The 21,550-nt window shown below is 35.0% G+C and overlaps 1 protein-coding gene across 1 annotated transcript; it reads right to left on the bottom strand.

The window, feature by feature from the left end:
* Window positions 1-5,537: 5,537 nt before the first annotated feature.
* On the bottom strand, window positions 5,538-21,214 carry LOC104521415 (CUB and sushi domain-containing protein 1-like; the record flags this gene model as incomplete). The annotated part of the gene is made up of 6 exons (XM_010163400.2): window positions 21,074-21,214; window positions 14,247-14,358; window positions 13,007-13,186; window positions 7,158-7,319; window positions 6,284-6,396; window positions 5,538-5,625 (listed from the first exon to the last, which is right to left on the bottom strand). Coding segments are annotated over exons 1-6 (796 nt in total), but the record flags the coding sequence as incomplete, so codon positions are not given.
* Between the last annotated feature and the right edge of the window lie 336 nt (window positions 21,215-21,550).

Raw genomic sequence — 21,550 nt, 5'->3', positions numbered from 1 at the left:
ACTGACCCCTGGGGAACACCACTGGTTACAGTCCTCCAACTAGATTCTGCGCCAGTGATTACAGCCTTCTGAGCTGTGCTAGTCAGCGAGTTCTCAATACACCTCACCATCCACTCATCTATCCCATAGCTTCTAAGCTTTGCTACAAGGGTGTTGTGGGGGACAGTACCAAAAGCTTTTCTGAAATCAAGGTAGACAACATCCACTGTTCTGCCCTCATCTACCCAGCTGGTGATGACATCATAGGAAGCTACCAGATTGGTCAAGCCTGATCTCCCCTTAGTAAAGCCATGTTGACTACTCCTGATAACCTTCTTCCAATTGCATAGAGATGGTATCAAGAATTAGCTGTTCCATCACCTTTCCAGGGATGGAAGTGAGGCTGACTGGCCTGTAGTTGCCCAGATCAATTGTTTAAGACTCCTGTATATTTCTCCACAGAACTGGTAAAGGCTAACCTTTTCAAATTAATAAACCTAATACTGTGGTAGATGGAATCATGTTATGAGCTTTATCACACTATTGTGGAGTATCTTAATTAACATTGAACTGCTTTAGAGTAGAATCAGTGTACTATAAAAATCTTTGGACTTTAGTATTCCAGTATTTGTCCCAACATTCAAGATATGGGAGGCCTGTTGGCATAATTTTATGTATTTGTATTGTATTGCACACATACTGGACATTCTCCAACTAATCTAAATTAAAGACAGAATCAAGTAGTTACCACTGTTAAGAAAAGTTTTAAAAATGTTAATTTAAATGTTTCTTTAGAATTTTTTATTGGTTAGAAGAAGTGAAAGAAATTTTAAAAATTGCATGCAGTTATCACTGCCTTAATCCTTTACTAGCACAATCCCCAGCTGTTTTTCCAACTATTTGGATTAATTAATAAAAATATGGTAATGATTAAATTCATTGTAGTCAGCTTATATCAGCAAATGTATAAATAGCAGAAAAAATATAAAATATCTAATTAGAAGTCAGCTAAAAGAAAACATAGTTTAAAATTAATAATAAGCAATTATTGGTATGAAATTTTTGTATGAATTTTTTTTGAAAATTTAAATACATTTTTGTTTGTGTAAATGGACATTTAAAACTAGGCATTAACTTACACTGAGCGAATTTCTTTTTGAGTTATCTCCAAAAACTGACCCACATTTAATACTTAGTACTCAAAAACTCCTATTGGAGGTAATTGAATATTCTATATCTCTACAGTTTTTAAAGTACCATATTTAGGGTAACCAAGCTTACAACCTTTCATTGTAAGTTTACAACATTTTGTTGGCATTGGATAAGTTTTGACCAGGTTCAGACTGTGCATTGATGTGTTTTTTATTATGAAAAAGAAACTTTGTTGTAATTCTGGATAATTTGAATTTTATTAATATATGAGACTCATTATAACTTCAACACATTCTGGTCAGCTATTCACAATAATTTTCAGAGGTGTTTGTGATTAAACATATTCTGATGTTAACTTTGTATAAAGCCTATTATACTGGAAATATCTGCATGATAATAGACAAAAAAATAATGCAAAATATAGTTTGTTTTTCTTTCTATTAAAAAAGCTATACTTCGTGATTGTGAAACATTATTTAATTGAGAGATATTTAGTAAGATTATAAATGTTTTTAAAAAAATTTTCATAGTCCTGAAAACACACAGTGAAATTGTTATTGTGCAAGTTGTATACTTCTACCTATAGATGGTTACTGAGTTTTTTCCTTTATACATGCTGGGAAATAATTTTTGTAAGAATATATTCATGAAGAGTATTTCCTTATCATTGTTTGGAGCTTTCAATTTCATTTCCCTGTAACTCCTAGCCCAGGGTTTCAACTGTCTCACATCAGTACAGCATGGCTCAGTTTTACTAAGAGAACTGCTATTTATGACAGCAAAAGCTACGCAAGATAAGAAAAGAAGAATTACAGTTAGAAGAGTAATTTCTGACACAAGGATGGTTAGCAGCTCAAGGATTTAAGAGAAAAAATATAGACACACAAAGCAGGTCAGCAGCTTCCAAGGAGGAACAGAGGCTGGACGTTTTCACCTGACTGATAACTGCTGGATAGCAAAGACTCTTTAGGTACCTTATTGGGTGTGAGGAGTATATTAATATGTAGTCTCATAGCTCATTAGTTCTAGCTATTTGTGCATTAGGTAACAGTTTTGTACTCTGAAGCTGTGTTTAGATGTAGAGTTTCTTTGTGAATGACGAAAGTTGTATGAAATGATCTGGAGAGGAAGGATGACACTGTTATAGAATGAAATTTAAAATTTACAGGTCTCATGACGTTCAACATTTTAAAAAGTTAATCAGTTTCAAGAAATGAACATGTATTTTACAGCCATTGACCTAATATATCACAGGCAGTCATGAATTATTCATATTTCTTATTTCTTGTCAGTATTTGTTATACTTTGGAGGAAAAAAAAAAAAAAAAAAGAAAGAAAAGGAAAGGAAAGAGAAGTGGGTCATTGTATTTTCCCAGAGAAAGTAAATATAGGAAAATAATAATTTGGTGAAGTAAGTTTCTTTACTTACAAAGACACCTTCTCAAACAATTTTAAAGGACGGGCTAGATTGGAATAAACAAAGTTTTAGAATAAACATCTTCTAGAACTGTAGTGGTGAGGCACAGACACTCTGCAATTACAGAAACTGAACCTAGTCGCAGACTTGCAGCCTTTAGAGACCAAGTTTTTAAACATAACAAAACAAACAAAAAGCCCTCAGCAATGACTGATTACTGGGCAAAACAGGTTAAATAATTCGGTGACACAACTTGGACCCTCAAGCAGGCTCAGATACAGTTCTAATTCTTTTGGTAGATTGGTAACAGAGATCTCTTTGCCCTTTGGGTTATTCTCTAAGGCTACAAGCAAACAGAATAGTTTCTGAAAGAGGATAAACAGTACTTAGAAACAAAAGTTCTTTCTGTTTTCATGTCATTACATTCCAAAACTGGGCACATCCATTAAGCCTGGTCTTTCTCTAGTATTGTGTAATAGGGAATTCTTCATCAAATTGTTTTTTCACACTTAACCAAGTATTTATCAGTAAATGCTGTTCTTTGAAGTATGCTTGCAGGTGAAGAATTTACTGTTACATTCTGTATGCACCAGTGCATACATACTTTATGCATACTTCTGGCTTAATGTAAAGGCAGCAAATAATTTAACTTCCCAAAGAAATGGAAATATGTTAAGTCCTCAGCTGGAGGACATACGAGATCATTATCTCAGCAGAATATTAATGAACAGAATAGAATTAAAAAACAAAGCAAGTTGTACTTGAATATGAGAGGGCATGGACAAATATGACCTGTGTTGGCTGGAAATTTGCTATTTCCTTTTAGCTGTAGGTTCTTCAATAAACAACAAGCAACTTAGAGAAAATCAGTGCCTATTTAGTAATTACATAAAGAAATCTAAAAGAGACAGTATCTGCATTTGTAGCAAACTTTGTGCTGAGATGTCAAAGCTGAAGATGAGAGGCCCTTGGTGTAGGAATGTATGTGTAACTTGAACACTTTGGCTCCTAACCCAGGGAATATACAAACTGATCTCTCATATTGCGACTAAATGGTGATGTGGACAATATTTTCTACTACCGTCGAATACACCCACTGGAGAATGCTGTAACTGATGAATCGTCATTCTGCCTGTTCATTTACCTCCATGAGTTATTAATTTCAATGCTAAAACACATGGATCCAAACTTTTATTAGGTAGCTGGCAAACTATGGATATCTTTTTTTGGCCTGGTGTAAGGCCAAAACCACACAGACCCCCCTCCCCCACCCCCAAACCAACAAAACATGTTCTCACTGTTTTGAGATATCAAAGGCTGCTAAACAAGACAGATTTTTGAACAAATCAATGTTCTGTTTTTATAGTGTACATGTTAAAATCAGAACGAAAAAACAGCTTAGATATTACAGTGATAAGGATTACATGAAAGTACAGGCAGACAAATAATCTGCCCCACACAAGTGTTTACTCTGAAGACTAAAATTGTATTCGCCTTCAGTAATAGGCAGATTTTAGGCTGAGATTCTGAAGAGTAAGATTTCCACCCCTTGTGACTAAACATATGCAGCAATTTGAGAGCTGGCCAAGATGAGCAAATCCATAAGATAACTGCTATTACAGCAGTTAACAGAGCAAAGAAATACAAGGGAGATTTGACAGAACTTTAAAGGGCATTGTGTACAGCACCAATAAAGTTAATGGAACCAAGGCAATTTATAAAAAAGTAGATACAGCTTGTGTAGATATAGTGGCTAGGCTCCCCTCCTATCCTGGTACTTTGCTGTACATATACTGTGCTTTGACCACTCTGCAGTAGTTCCAGAAGCAGGATATGTAGATGTCTACACTTGATATTTGCCAAAACTATTTTATGAATACATATTTCATGAGTAAATGTTTTATTAGGTTTTATGACAAAATTATTTTATGAGTAAAATAACTAGTTTTTCACCAGCTGCTGGAACACTTGAGTTCATAGCTCTAATATAGCTCAGTTCCTCATTTCATATTTTTGACAGCAAAACAGAATTCTGTCTAAATATATATAGATAAAAATATCCACCAGCAAGAAGCACTCTGCAAAGGACACCATTAAAATCAATGTTGATTCTGTCCCTTTAATTCCCTTTATGATTCCAACTGCAATTTATGTCTTTGAGCAGAAAATATCTTTGCATTGCATGGAATACCTGTTACTATCAAAAAGACATTCACAGAAAAGCAAGCAGTTGCAATGGCATTCTCTTTAAGACCATTCTATAGTCATCTTATTAGGTTGCTATACTAGTAAACATGAGATATTAACATGTTAAGCAGAGTTAAATTGGGATTTGAACTGTATATTTAAAATATGCATATTTTACTACATTTTTTATAATAGCAGTGGCATGAAAGAAACATGATTACTTCATAGAATCAGAATCACAGAATCACAGAATGGTAGAGGTTGGAAGGGACCTCTGGAGATCATCTAGTCCAACCCTCCCTCTAAAGCAAGTTCATCTAGAGCAGGTTGCACAGGATTGTGTCTAAGTAGGTTTTTAATATCTCTTAAAGTGGAGAATCCACAAACTCTCTGGGCAGCCTGTTCCAGTGCTCTCTCACCCTCAAAGTAAAAAAGTTTTCCCTCATCTTCAGATGGCACTTCCTGTGTTCCTGTTTGTGCCCATTGTCCCTTATCCTGTCAATGAGCACCACTGAAAAGAGTCTGTACCCACCCTCTTGACATCTGCCCTTTAAGCATTGATAAGGTCTCCTCTCAGTCTTCTCTTCTCCAGGCTAAACAGACCCAGGTGTCTCAGTCTTTTCTCATAAGAAAGATGGTCCAGGCCTAATCATCTTTGTAGCCCTCCACTGGATTCGTTCCAGTAGTTTCTGGTATTTCTTGAACTAGGGAACACAGCCTAGATGGCTTAAGTCATTTGTTTAATTCATTCTTGCAAGACTTCAAAAGATTATACATATTAAAGCTCTACGCATGCATATACCTTGTCTTTGGAGCATAAATTTTCCAAAGTCTTTTCCATGTATATCACCTTGATATGTAAAAACTCCTCTTTCAAGCCCTGATGATACCTAGAATATGTTGAAACAGAAAAAAAGGAATTCTGAAACAAATAAATAAAAAGGTTAGGCATTTGTTTTTCTGACTTAGATACATGGAGCCCAGATTTTTCACTTTTATCCTTTAAAACATGAGTGAACTCTCTATGCTTATACAATATTTACCACTTTAAGTTTGCAACAGTATCAAGTAAAGTTTAAAAATAAGATTTGGAATTACTTTATTATTTTTCATGTAAAGCATAATGAGGCACAAACAAGAACTGAAAGGGTAAAACAATTCTCTTTTTCTTCAAGTTTAAATGTAATTTTATTACAGTGAACTATTTAACAAGCAAAAAAAAAAAAAAAGACAATATTTCTAAAGATAAAATTCCTATCCTTATCTAAGAAAACAAGGCAAAAACATGGCAAAATATGCTGATTCACTTCCCCTTCGTAAACTAGGAATTTTAATAAGAGTGTGGTATATGGAAGTTTGCATAAGTATCTTTGAAAAGAAAAATAATATTTTCTCTACACTGACATCTAGAGTGATGTATTACATACCTGTAGTATAAAATGTTGGATAGAGTTATATAGGAAATCACAAATTACTTCAAACAATTACTTCACAATTACTTCAAACTTTAAACTCAGCAAGCTTTATCCGTAGTTTCTGATTACTTACATAACCATCGAGTGCCCAGTTGTCATTTTCAAACTTGCTTACAAAAATGTCACTAGGTCCCTTAATCTGAAAAACTTTTAAGAGCAAATGGGCTTCTTCTTTCTTGTAAACACCTATTAAGATAAAGGAGGCAACATATGCCTTTTAAACAATTTTTCAACCAGTTTGTTAAAATACCCCTTCAAAGCTAAGTATATTGCATTAGAACTAAAATATTTTGTAATAAACATTCTATAATAGCAGGATTTTATAACCAGGGGAAAAAACAAAAAGATTTAAAGTGCTGTAATAACAGGATCTTATTTTACTAATCTTTTGCCCACATCGTATTTGATAACAGGATACAAAGATGGTTTTGTACTGTTTAATTTTATGCATAAATGGGCAAGAATATTTGTCTTTTCATGCAGTATTTGAATAATTCTGAATAAGATAGAATTCCTTGCCTGGAATTTCCTTGAAGTGGAAGAAATTGGATTTTAGTCACATCACAACAGTGTATTGCTATAGTAAATATCAATAGTGCAGTGAAAGAAAATTTACTGTTTGGAAATCAGCTACTGAAATTCTCTCTGAATGGTTGACGCTAAAATGTACTGATAGCTGATAATGCTCTTTTCAAATATAACTGTGATCAGAGGCTAAATCAGAACTTCACAGTCAGATTTGCAGAAAAGAATTCATGAAGTTGATTAAAAAGTATGCATAATTTACTGCATTATTTAATTATCTGTGACTATTTTTTGTTATGCCATCAAGACCACATTATTTTAAGGCAGACATTAGTCACTATTAAATAATGGAGAAAAACCACAACTGAACAGATGAAAAAATTTAAAAGAACAGCTTTTTTAACACCAAATTCTGAACATACCTGATAGTTTGAGTTGTATGTTGGATGCCTCAATGAAAGTGGCATTCACTTTGCTGCTTGTTGTATTGAACCAATCGACAGTCAGAGTAGCAGGTTGTCTTTTTCCTAAATATTCATAAAACCCTTTCCACAGTGAATTTATAAAAAACACATCTGAGGGAACTAAATAGAAGCAGACAAAAAAAAAAAAAAAAAAAAAAAAAAAAAAACAAAGGAGAAAACAACAACAAATTAGCAATCTTTCTAGCCATATTTATGATTTTATTTTTTTCTGTTACAGCATCAATCCACTGTTCTAAAGAGGTAATAAAGTAAAAATTTTACACCAATAAAGACAATATATTGAATGACATTTCCATACAATTGCCTATAATATACTACACATGTCCAGGAGAATATATATTCTGAACTAACCTCACACTTCATGGCTTGCATGCTTCATTGAATGCAAAATAATGGACTATTCCTCTAAAGCCTTGTAGCTTTATGGTATGATGAAAAAAAAATAAAATAATATTCTTAAGTCAGGAATTCCTGGAAGAAGACACTGTCTTTGGTCCCATCTCTTTTGTTTCATGAATCTATTAAAGCAGCACTGTGTGTGATTTTTGACTGGATATCAACTGAACAGTCAACTGAATTCACTGATTTCCAGATACAGTGTAGCACAAGTTTTTATCAGTCATTTTTAGACTCCACATCTTTTCTCCATGCAATATTGCTGCACCTGTGAACAGTGAAGTTGCCAGAGCAGAGAACTTTTTTGGTGTAAATAAAGGGTCTGTTTCTCAGAAAATGCAGTTTGAATAATCTGAAGTAAAAAACGTATACAATGAACCGTGAATTATAGGAAGAAGTATATGTATGTGGGTCATTTATTTGATGTTATTGGCATTTTCCTCTATACAGGAAAAAAAATTATTTACAGGTCATTAAATGTTGTATTTTAAATATTTGGCTAAATTGCAAAAAGAGCAGAAAAAGTATATCTTATTTGACAGTATCTGCAATACTAAAATTAATTAAAAAGTAAAAAGAGAAGAGAAAAATATTCTTAGGAGAAGAGATGTTCATTTTATGCCAGGTACATTTACAGGGTGTTACATGTCTTGAATATTCATTTTTCCCCTACACATTGTTCTATTTCTCCCATATATTTGCTGTTATAAAATCTGGGGGAGACTTCCTTCAAATATGACGGTTACATTAAACAAACAGTTAAGTTGGCCAAAAGAGACCAACCCTCCTCCTGGTCAGTCAGCACCCAGTGTTTCCAGGCAGCTTTCGACAATTGAAAATAGACATTTTTCTACTTAGTTCTAAGCTTAGACTGATTAGCTGTTGACTGTCTCTTAATCATATTATTACACTTCCTGGTGTGCATTTAATAAAGAAGCATAATTTCTTTACTGCCTTTTGCCTTCAAATTGTGCAAAAGCCACAAGTAAATGTTCAAGCTTAATGTGGCGTGATTTGAAAACATCATTAGTATGTCGTCTGTACTACACTGGATTCTAAGTGAGAGGAGACCTGCTATATGGCTTTGAGTACAACAACTTCAGAGAATCTTCAGTGCTCTCTTCCCAAAGTAAAACTCAGTGCACAACTGTGGCTTCATACAAGGTAGCCTCAACTTAATGCTAAAAATCTGAAGCACTAAATTTTAATTAGTATCTCACGGTCCTCAGAATTTATATATTTTTTTCAAATATATTAATTCTGTAAAGTATCTTTCAGACTCTTTATATTCCTTATTGCTTTGTTACAATATTGACATACAGTAAATTTGAATGTTAAAATTATTTTTCATTTTTCTTTGCTTTAAATTAAAATTGTGTGTCTGAAGTTATTCTCATGAAGGTAATAATCTAGTATTACTGGTATGAACCTGATAGGTACCACGTAAGACACTTACAAAGGGGCAGACACCATGCTTCTTCAGTCTCACTCAACATCTTCAGTATCTTGTTTCTCTAACTAATCTAACTGTCAATAATAGCTGTTAATCTTTGCAAAATAGTAACGTTGACTCAGTATTTACAGAATTTGCACTTGCTGCAGATGGACAGAATCATTAGAGGAAGAAAATAGCAAAATATATTTCCACTTCCACAGTCATGTTTTTGTAAAAGGTTAAAATGCAAGCGCTGCAGTTCCATAGATGCTGCTGAGGAACTGGCTGGCTCTGACCCAATTCTGCCAAGTCCTTGCAATGTCCCTGCCTTTCCCACCCACTGTGGGCAAATGTAGAGTGAGAAAAATGAACTGGGTATTATTATACTAATACTGAACCAACTGTGGATTCTCCTTGGAATGTGACAAATGGGAAAATCCATGGCTACTTATTAAAACACCTTCCTAACTATTTTTGCAAAGACTATACAAAGCAGTGAGAACCATGGTAACCAAACACTGTATTGTAGTTCTTAAACTTCGCATAGGTATTGTGAGAATTCTTTAGTCACAACTTTTACTGTATTATAATTTACAGTACTGTAAAAATGATAGTTAATATTGCTTATTAAAACATTAACTCTGGAAAAAAAAATAGTAATTTAATGAACAATAATAAACATAATTTGCATTCACATATCCAAAGATGAGAAATCAGAACATGAACCTATTCTGTTACAAAAACTCTACTTTAGCAATATTAACTTCATCCCTTTTAAAATAAAAAGAGCAGCAAATGGAATTCTACTGAAAGCTGAAATAAGAAGTTAAAGAAAATGCTCCAAAATACATAGTTTCCTATACTAAAGAGAATTCACAATTTTAAAAGGCATAATAATAGTGCAGACTTAGTTTTTAAAAACAGCTTAAAACTTTTATTTGTTAATTACTGTCATTTGTTACACAGTTTCAGTTCTCTGCTTACCATTATTGGCATTTTCAATCATAATATTTCATTTTTTAAAGAAAATCTTTTCAAACAGTGCTTACTTATCAAAACTAGTTGTAAGGGACATGATGTGGTGTGAATTGATACTGATGCTCCGCATAGTGAATATATTTGGAGACTTGATCTATATTTTAATTTGGCATTGAAACTTCAAAATCTGTGTGGCAGCAGATTAATGCATACCTTAGGTGTTCAGTGAGGTGAATCCTCCATTAATTATAATGAATGCACATTATATTGTGCTTTATTATGAGTCTGTAGAAGTAATGCATTTGAGAAGAACTCATTTATGGTTTCACCTGACACTCTCACTAATAAACTCACCAAGAAGGTTAATTATTATCAGAAACACCTTTTTATCCCATCTACTCTGCAGAGTCCTTCTGTGAACTGCCGTAAGTGTGAACCATTAATCTTATTCTCCCTGCAGCTTGCTAAAATTCGGAATATAGAGTTGCAAGCTCATTTATTTGGTGAAAACGCTGTTCGTTGTTAAATAAGCCAGTAAAAAAAAAAAAAAAATAAATAGGCTTTTTATTTTCTGAAAATTATTGAACCTAGAAAGATCTACATTAAGGATTTATCAGATGTATTTGTCTATTTCCTCACTGGCAAGAGGAAAAGGTTAACTGTGCATGTGTTAATGAGAAGGCATAGAAAAGCAGCAGTAATTTTTGCTGCTGGTGGTCGTCCACATTATCTTAGAGTATCTTAAGAGTTTCCAAGAAATGAATGCCATCAAAATTTCCAAAACTGTGGGGATTTGGTTTGTTTGGGGTTTTTTTGTTTAGGTTTTTTTTAGTGGTTTCTTACAACACTTGCAACGTAAAGGGCAGAACTTTGACTGAACCCAATCCCTGCAATTATAATCTACACTCATTATAAGGCTCTCCATTATAGCAATCTCTCTGATATAAAACTACATCAAATCTGGGTTTTGCGTCTGTATGCTTTACATTTTTGGCTTGACATATTTTTTTTTTGTGCAATTCACAAAATTGTTACTGTAGAAATTAAAAAAAATGTTGTTTGGGAAAGAATGTCATAGAATAGGTTTTACACTGCACCTGTTATTATGAAAGACCTCAACATTTACATTCCTTTGAAATAAGTAATAAATACTTAAGTTAAATACTGGAAATAGTTCTATTACCCTTCACAATCTAGAGTATAAATAAATTTAATTTATTTAGATCTAAAACTCTTCTTGTATACAAACCTGGAGTTTTAGTTATTGTTTCATTAACTTCTCTCACTCCTTTACCTACAAGTAAAAAGACAAATTATCATTTTTATGAACACTTTTTTTTTTTTTTGTAAATAGAATGTTAAAACAATGCCTGATGGATGTAATTACCTCTTATCCAATAGAGACATATTTAAAACAGAAATAACTAATTTTGAATATTTTACGTGTTCAAATCTGTACATTTACACAAAACTATCAGAAAATAATTTATGTAAACACCATTTTTACTGTGAAAAGTTGTCTGAATAGCCATGTATTTCACACATTTAGGCCTAAAATTTTTATATCAGTCACAGTGCTATAAAAGAGAGCCTTATAGAGGGGACAGATACTATATGTAATTATGAATAGTAGTATAATAAATATAGTAAAGTTTGTGTTAATAAAGATTGATACGTTTATGACACAAACTGGCAAAAGTCAGGTAGCTAGATTAAGATGACGGGATCAGATAACATGGGAAAGGATCACAGACATTGTTATTTGCTATGTTTCTGATACACTCAGGAAAGTTATGTCCGTTGACCCTAGATCAAGTTTTGGCCTCATACCATTAGCCACTTTAAAAAAGCTAATATCACATAGTAAGATTTGGTCTTGTTGTTTTTTGGTTTTGTTTTGTTGTGTTTTTTTTTTCTTTAAGAGCAGAATTTCACTATTAGACTGATCAAGTGCTAAGAAAGGCATTCCAGGAGAATTATACCTAAAGACTGTAAACCAAAGGGGAAAAAAAAAAAAAAAAAAAAAAAAAAAAAAAATTCTTGCTTATAGAAAAATTTTCTGTATTTTGTCTTTAAAAAAGAAGAAAATTAACAAAAACATACAGGATAATTTATCTCAAATTATTAATTATGGAGTAGCCATGAAAAATCACCCTTTAGGGAACTAGAATATGTAGATAATTTTTTACATGTATATTATATGTCTTGACAATGTTGAAACAAATATGCTACCCACACATTAATGAAAAATAAAATATTTTTCAAACATCAAATCTATTTAGCATTCTTTAATGTATTAGAATTAAAAATAATATTGCAAACATCTTTCCCATGGCATCTGACTAATTTTCCTTTATTCAAATTCTATTTTTTTAATTTTTATTTTTCTGAATTGGAAACTTATATCCATGTTTATTCACACGTGAGGAGCAAATTTAGCCCTCATAACTATATACTTCAAGTTACTTTAGCAAAACTATATGAAATTCACATGGATATAAATAAAAGTTGAAGATGTATTTTTTTTAAATTTTATTGTTCATTTTTATTTTAGAAGATTTTCTTAGACAAAAAGCATACTTGAATGAATCTAAAAGCCAAGCTATGAAATAACTTTGTTCCTAATAGAAAATCATACAGTAAACACTGAATAGATTTAAATTCTTTTTAAAACTGTGGCATGAAGATACAGTTGAAAGTAATACTTTAAATTGTTTGTTTGCTGCAGTTAGGAATAAACATATGTATGTGTTCCTGTGCATTTACACACACATATCCCCATGTTTTCCTCCATGAGTTCTAGATGTTGTTCTCCCTCTGATTCTTTTACTGTTTCTTTCATAAAGGAAAAAGTGTTGTGTCATATGCATCTTTAAATAGTGGAAAAAAATAAATTCTACTATATAAAATAAACATGTCAGGGGAAAATGAAATCCAGCCAAGTAGGGCCCAACATATCACTTGAGTAATGACTTACTTTTACAAATAGGTGATTTTCCTGTCCATTTCATATCTGGCTTACATGTCCGATGCTCTGATCCACCAGCAAGAAAAAATCCTGGCTGACAGGTATACACCAAAGTATACCCTAAAGTAGGAAGATCTATTGCTTTCACATCTACGTGTGCCGGCGTCTCTGGCTGCCTGCATGCATGAGCTGCAAAGGGTTTTTCAGAGTTAGAAAAAGGGGTGGTAAACAGTTTCCATAGGATTAGAATCTGTAATTTGAAATAAATGCATGTCAACTTATCCCCTTTCATTATGTAAACTTTGTACTTTTAGAAATGTAAAGTAGCTATTACTTGTAAAAGTAACACTCTGAGTGTATAGTTTTATTATTGTGGGAAGATGGAAATGATACTATCATGTATTGAATCACGATAGCAAACACAAAAGAGTTAAAATGCACATGCCATTGTACATGGTGCAATGATTAGTCCTGTGAATTATTATACTGTTGTCACTTCCACTCAATGTTTTAAAGAACCTTGAAAATTACAGAGAGGTTATAGTGCTAAATAAATTCATTATAAATTTCAATTGAAATAAAGGTTCCATAGGAAGGCTTTGACATAGTACAATGATTATAACAGATATGGTTGCTCAGTGTGCTTCTGTCTCTGTGCTCCATGGTGTTCCTTTATAACAACCCAAAGATAATTTGAAATAGAATAAGAATCTAAGGTCATTCTAATACATTAATTCTAGCTTAGATCAATGTTTTTTAGTAAAATAGTTATTTAATGTCCTCCAACCCGTATGGAGCTATAAATACACTAATCATTTGCATACCCATGTGTAGCACACAAAAGCTGAATTTTGCCGAGTTCTAGTTTATGATTGACAAAATACTAGGCAGCAAAATAGCCCCATCCATATTTTAGGCTACTTTCTGTCCTGTATTAATCCAACATACACAAAAACCCTGGCAATTAATGCAGTGGGTTAAAGAGGACAGAATTTTTGGGTAAAATTGATAAAATTATTGTGAACTTAATAAAAAAATATTAAAATCTGAGAAATCTTACTTCAAATTAATATCCCAAATACATCTTCGGTCTTAGAACAGGAAACAAAAAACTTTTAAAAATACTGTTCTAAATAAAATTAATTTTTTTCATAGCATATAATTTACTTTGAATTTCCACATGCATCACTTTGTAACTTTTGAAAAATTGCATAATATTCTAACTCATTAAATTAGAAAACAGACTTACGAATGCATTCAGACTGTATGCCACTCCAAGTTAAGTTAGCAAGACAAGAACGGGTGGTAGAACCCTGAATATGATAACCTTTTCTGCATCTGAAAAAGACTGTGCTCCCAACCTAAGGATCAAAACATAGTATTAAAGAAGTATCCATCATGTGTAGTCAGATATCAAGACAGTGACAAAAATAAAAATATCCACTTTTTATACTTTCTAAACTTTTTTTTTAATGCAATGAAAAGTTTGAGAAATTGATCTTCTGTAAGCTTATTTGAAAGCAATAAGTGAAAAAAAATATTGACAAGGCTGTGCACATGGAAAAGAATGACACTCATACATTTCAGCTTATTAGTTTGTCAGGGTGACAGGAGCAAACTAAATGACTGAGATGTCTCTCTTTCCTGTATATCACTGCATATATTTCAATAGAACTTGACCATAAAGTCTGCTTCAAAGCTTTCTCATTGTGTAACTTGACTAAAAATGGTTTTTTAAGAGGAAAACAGAAAAGAAAAAACTATGAAAAACTGTTCCATCTAGAAATAAATTCACTAGACAAAACTCCAGGCCACAATTCCTTACACTGCATTTGTTACCATAAACTACCTAAGTTTTACTTGAGATGTTCAAGCAGCAGAGTGATGTTCAAGCAGCAGAGTGATGTTCTGGAAAGTCTTCCTATGGTCAACTGCGGTATGATCTTTCTCAGAAGAAAAGGTAAAGTAACTGCAAAATATCTCTTAAGACTTCTGCTGAGAATAGAAAAGCATGGAAACTGGATACATCTACTACCTCTCTGGGCAACCTGTTCAAGTGTTTCACCACCCTCATTGTAAAAAATTGCTTCCACACATCTAGTCTAAATCTACTCTCTTCTAGTTTAAAACCATTACCCCTTCTCCTATTGCTACAGGCCTGTCTAAAAAGTTTGTTCCCATCTTTCTTATACGTCCCCTTTAAGTACTGAAAGGATGGAATAAGGTCTCCTTGGAGACTTCTTTTCTCCAGGTTGAAGAACCCCAACTCTCTCAGCCTTTCTTCCTAGGAGAGGTGTTCCATCCTCTGATCATTTTTGTGGCCCTCCTTTGGATCTGCTCCAACAGGCCTGTCTTTCTTGTGCTGAGGACTTCAGAGCTGGACACAGTACTCCAGGTGGGGTCTCACCAGAGCAGAGTAGAAGGGCAGAATCACCTCCTCCAATCTGCTGGCCATGCTTCTTTTGATGCCACCCAGGATATAGTTGGTTTTATGGGCTGTGAGTGCACATTGTTGGCTTATGTCCAACTTTCCATCCACCAGTACCCAGCATGGCTGTTCTCAATGCCTTCATCCTCCAGCCTGTATTGATATCGGGCATTGCCCCAACCCAGGTGCAGGACCTTGAACTTGGCCTTGTTGAATCTTATGAAGTTCACATGAGGGTCCACTTCTCAAGCTTGTCAAGTTCCCTCTGGATGGCATCCCATCCCTCAGGAGTGTCAACTGCACCACTCAGCTTGGTGTCATCTGCAAACTTGCTGAGGGTGCACTTGATTCTGCTGTCTGTGTCACTGCTGAAGATATTAAGCAGTACTGGTCCCATTATGGACCCCTGAGGGACACCACTTGTCACCTGTCTCCATCTGGATATTGAGCCATTGACACCCTCTGGACGTGACCACCTAACTAACTCCTCATCCACCTAACAGTCCACCCATGAAATCTGTATGTCTCAGATTTAGAGAAGAGGATGTTGTGGGGGACCATGTCAAAGGCCTTACAGAAGTCCAGATAGATGACATCTGTAGCTCTTCCCTTGTCCACTGATGTAGTCACTCCATCATAGAGGGGCACTAGGTTGTTCAGGCAGAACTTACCCTTGGTGAAGCTGTGCTGGCTGTCTCAAATCACCTCCCTGTCCTCCACGTGTCTTAGCATAGATTCTAGGAGGATCTCTTCCATGATCTTCCCAGGCAGACAGGGCGGTAGTTCTCAGGGTCCTCCTTCCTATCCCTTTTAAAAATGCATGCAACGTTTCCCTTTTTCCAGTCACCAGGGACCTCACCTGACTGCCATGACTTTTCAAATACCATGGAGAGTGGCTTGGTAAATACATCAGGCAATTCCCTCAGGATTCTGGAATGCATCTCATCAGGACCCACAGACCTATGTATATTCAGGTTCCTCAGGTGGTCTTCTCTTACAGTAGAAGGGACTTTGCTCCCTGAGTCCTTTCCCTCTGGTCCATCTACTCGAGAGGTTTAGGAAGACAGGTTTCCAGAGAAGACTGAAGCAAAAGAGTTGTTGAGCACCTCAGCCTTCTCCTTGTCCATTGTTACCAGTTTGCCAATCTTGCTCATCAGGGGGATATACTTTCTCTGACCTTCCTTTTCTGGCTGACATATCTGTAGAAGCCCTTAATATTCTTTGAATTTCTTGCCAAGTTTCCTGTAGTTGGAGTAAGAAGGCTTTGTCAATAGGCTCACCTTGATAAGGTGTCCTGTAGTAGACACCAACTACAAAGTTCTCTTAGTTGCCTCAGTCTCTAATTCTTACCCATAAGCTTTCAACCTGCTCATAGCTATTCTTCAGAGACAGCTCTTCACACTGTGTCCATTTATTGACGTAGAGAGCAATGCCTCTGCTCCTCCTTCCTCACCTGTCCCTTCAGAACAGCCTGTAGCCATCGATAGCCACACTGTAGTCATGGAATTCATCCCACAAAGTTTCCGTCATTGCAATCAGGTCATAGCTTTCTAGCAGCACGGTGGCTTCAAACTCCTATTTGTTGCCCATGCTACATGCATTGGTGTAGAGGAACATCATCTGGGCCATCAGCCATATCATCTTCTCAGAGGTACAATCCTTAATGCCTTTGAGGTACTTCACTGGTGTTTCTCTGTTGGCTCCTATTAACTCATAAGCCCCTGGCTCATCTACATAGGACTTCAAGTGTGCTGCAGTGTACCCAGCACATCTCAGAGCCATTAATAAAGTAACATATCACATAGAAAAATGAAAGTATGTTGTAAATGGGTAGTGATCAATGCATATTAATAAAATAGCTTGCAGGTATATAAATGCAGATAGCTCTACACTGCAAATGTCATAGAAGGACTTCAATGGACATTAAAAATGTGCAGTTATCTTCTAAAGCGGCTACCTGTTAACTATATATCCAGTTACACAAAAACAGATTATTGAGATAGGTGTTCAGAAAACGCAACACCAGTTCTTCCTGAAGTGGCTTGTGAAATTCACTGGTATTTTTAAAGGCCAAATTACGGATATGGCTTGTACACTTATCTCTTTATAAATATTTTTAAACATATTAATCTCTCTATCTTGCCAAAGACACACAGCATTTCTGTAGTAGACACTAGAACAGATTGACACTGGTCTTGAATCTAAATCATCTTGCTTCTTGTGAAATTGCCAATTCTGGTATCAGTAAGTAACAATGACCTGCAAATTTTTTTCCTCACTGGTCCAAAAGACCAAGCAAAAAAATAATGTCTAGGATCAAAGTAGTTACAGAGTTATATTTCCTTCTCATTTTACAGGTAAAAGTAAAAATAAAAGCAATGCACTCTTTGTATGGTGCTTGGAGACATTTCTAACAGTAACAGCGCAGTAAAGCACAAAAGGCACAAAATGAACAGGGCAAGACAGGACACTGTGAGACAGAGGAAAAACCCTCTAAAAGGTCTACTGCCTGTCATCAGACCTTTCTGTAATGAGGAACAACTGTTAAAAGCTGGTTTATAGAAACTTTTTTAAGTCACACAAACTAGAAACCTCACTAATCACATATGGAAAAAAAAAAAAAAATCTACTTCAGTAGTAATTGGAGAGAAGTCTACATCTTGTTGTACCAGATAGTGATCTGCAGGCTAGAGCACGTACTTGAGAAAGACTAAATACAGAACACATGAAGACCTATTGCCTCAAGAGGTGAATGAGAATACAAAATTAGCCTTCATGTTCAACAGACATTAGAATAGTGCACTGGCTAGTACAATTTTGGTATTACAGGCAACTTAGAATCATAGAATCATATAATAGTTTGGTTGGAAAAGAATGATATGATCATCTAGTCCAACCGTAAAACTAGCATTGCCAAGTTCATCACTAAAGCATGTCCCCAGGTACCACATCTACACGTCCTTTAAATACCTCAATGGACGGTGACTCCACCACTTCCCTAGGCAGCCTGTTCCAACACTTGACAACCCTTTCAGTGAAGAATTTTTTCCTAATATTCAACCTAAACCTTCCTTGGTGCAACTTAAGGTCGTTCTCTCTTGTCCTATCACTCGGTATTTGGGAGAAGAGACTAACACCTACCTCACTACTCCCTCCTTCCAGGTAGTTGTAGAAAGCAATAATGTCTCCCCTCAGCCTCCTCTTCTCCAGACTAAACAATCCCAGTTCCCTCAGCTGCTCCTCAAAAGACTTGTTCTCCAGGCCCTTCACTAGCTTCTTTGCCCTTCTTTGCACACACTCGAGCAACTCAACGTCCTTCTTTTAGTGAAGGATCCAAAACTGAACACAGTATTCAAGGTGCACCCTCACCAGTGCCGAGTACAGGAGTACAATCACTTCCCTACTCCTGCTGGCCACACTATTTCTGATACAGGTCAGGATGATATTGGCCACCTGCACACACTGCTGGCGCATGTTCAGCTGGCTGTCAACCAACACCCCCAGGTCCTCTTCTGCCAGGCAGCTTTCCAGCCACTCTTCCCCAAGTCTGTAGCATTGCATGGCATTGTTGTGACCAAAGTGCAGGACCTGTCATTTGGCCTTGTTAAACCTCAAACAATTGGCCTTGGCCCAACAATCCAGCCTGTCCAGATCCCTCTGCAGAGCCTTCCTACCCTCAAGCAGATCAACACTCCCACCCAGCTTGGTGTCATCTGCAACTTGTGAGGCAGAAAAAAGGAAGAGAGAAAAAAACCCAAACCTGACCAAATTAGGTGCAAAGATTAGAGTTGTTTCTGAAGTGATCATGGGGACAGGTACTGGGTCAAGATGAGACAACAGACAGAAAAACAATTGCATATATTGCTAGAAGAATCACCTTAGGGGTGAGACCACAAGATGTGGCTAGGGGAGAAGTGCCTTGGCATCTGGAAGCCAGGCAGGAGCAGAAGGTGAAGAAAAGAGCTGACAGCCACAGCAATGACAGACAGCACAACTGCAGGGTATCAATAACCAGAGGAACTTACAGAAAGGATTTATCAAAAAACATTTCTGCTAAATTGATCATGATACTACATGGTACACTGCTCTAGGTTCAGAAATAAGCAGCAAACCCGACCAGAACATAATTTAGATTCCAATCACAAATATTTATACCTGAAGAATCTATCCACATGAGGTTAATCAATCTATGTAATGACTGCGGATTGATCATTGTTGCATCTACTTTTATTTCCTCAGTCACTTTTCTGACTGTCACTTGGTAAACTAATAACCTGTGAAGAATTTGGAAATTATAGAAAGGACATTCATCACAGAGAACCTGGATCCAACACATAGAATATTTTTATCTTCTGTGACTGAATAAAATGTAACATGAATTGCTAATTTAGTAAAGCCACTTGCTGACTTTTTGTCAAGGACTACATGGCCTTTGAATCAGACAGGTCTTTGGTTGTTAGGTATTTACTGACTATTCATCAATGTTTGAAAGAATTATGATCATAAAGCAAAGTAATTATATCATGTCATATCATATTAGGTAATCAATTTATAAATAGTTCTCCCTGCTGAAGTCTCCTAAAGGATTTAACATATGATATATTGCAAGGTTAGAAGTTCTTTCTTTAAGCTGTATGTTAAAACAAAAAAAAAAAAAAAAAAAAAAAAGCTTGGAATGAAGCATGAGTTTTTATTAAAAAGGAGTGGAAATTTCATAAGGTTTACATCCAACATTTAAGCCTACAGATAATTTAAACTATTTATAATTATCAAATGCACCTTAAATTTAGAAAGTTAATAAATAAAAGAAAGAATTACCTCATAACCTCTGGAACTGTTTTGTATTCCAAAATGTGGAGTACCAGGGTCTGTACATGTATTGTGAGCTGGATCTAATGTAAAATGTGAAACATGACAGATATTATTATGATATGGAAAGAATACTCTAAAAATGTTTGCAAAGATTAAGTAATTTCATCAATGTCTAGTGATGACAAGAATTGAATTTTTAACAAAATGTGTGTATGTCTATCTATTACATTTGTATTTCCAATTTAATTTCCAAGATAGATCACAGTACTTTGTTTCAGTATACTGTCATTATTTAAGGGCATTTTTTGTGGGTATTTTTGGCAGTGCAGACTTCAGAATTAGGATTGCATTAATTTTTGCTAAGCTTATCCTTTTAAACTTTTTTTGACTACATAGCATATCCCACTATACACAATGTAGATGGAACATATAGGGCAATCTTTTTCTTCTCTTCTTTCCCAATGAACAGCTTAATGATTAAGTTAGATTTAAAAAAAAAAAGCAAACAAAAAACCCAAAACCCCAGAACCACCCCCCCCAAAAAAAAACACCCCAAAATAATCTGCTTTCTTATAGCAAGTAAAATGCTTATTTTTTTGATAGAATTTTTTTTATGTCACCAAGAAAACTAAAGTTCCAAATGGACTACTACCTCGATTGTTGCTAGAGAATGAAAAGACAGACCCCACGCCCCCCCCACCCCAAAGGCATATCAACAGAGTATAACTAATTATCTGATGGTCAGTTTCATGAGTGTAATTTAAAGTAGCCTGAAATTATTTTTTATTCAGCAATGTCCACTTTAGATTCTGAAGGTGTATTTGCTTTGGAATTGCCCAGTCACATTTATCAGATAGCACGTGATCCGATGGATCTTTCTGTATTTCTGTGATTCCCTCTTGGCAACCACGTCTGCTTTTGTGCTGACACCACATTATGAAGAACACAACTTGGAACTGTATTTCATCTGTATCCATTTTTAGTTTTATGCAGAGGGAAAATTGAACTTCTCATGTACAATAATGTGATATGTCATTAAACTCTTGGTCAACTTCTATTTTCAATGTTGACCATCAATAGAGCATAACAAATAAACTGGAATGATATTTATCAAAGGCCTCAAAAGTTAGGTGGATGTTGACCAAGAATAAAAAACAAAAATCCTGCTTGAATAGCTCAAGAACTTTACAAATTATTATCCATTGGAATGCTATTGCTAATAACAGACACATGAAGCTGGATTGACTATTTCAGATACGTCTCATCTGAAGAAACAGTGGAAAGAAAAGGGAGAATTACTGAAGTATTTTAAG

The sequence above is a fragment of the Antrostomus carolinensis genome, unplaced genomic scaffold (genome assembly GCF_000700745.2).
Source record: "Antrostomus carolinensis isolate BGI_N321 unplaced genomic scaffold, ASM70074v2 scaffold1392, whole genome shotgun sequence".
Classification (NCBI taxonomy): domain Eukaryota; kingdom Metazoa; phylum Chordata; class Aves; order Caprimulgiformes; family Caprimulgidae; genus Antrostomus; species Antrostomus carolinensis.
Note: the sequence above shows the minus strand (reverse complement) of the source record. Positions and strands in the feature narration are given on the sequence as shown.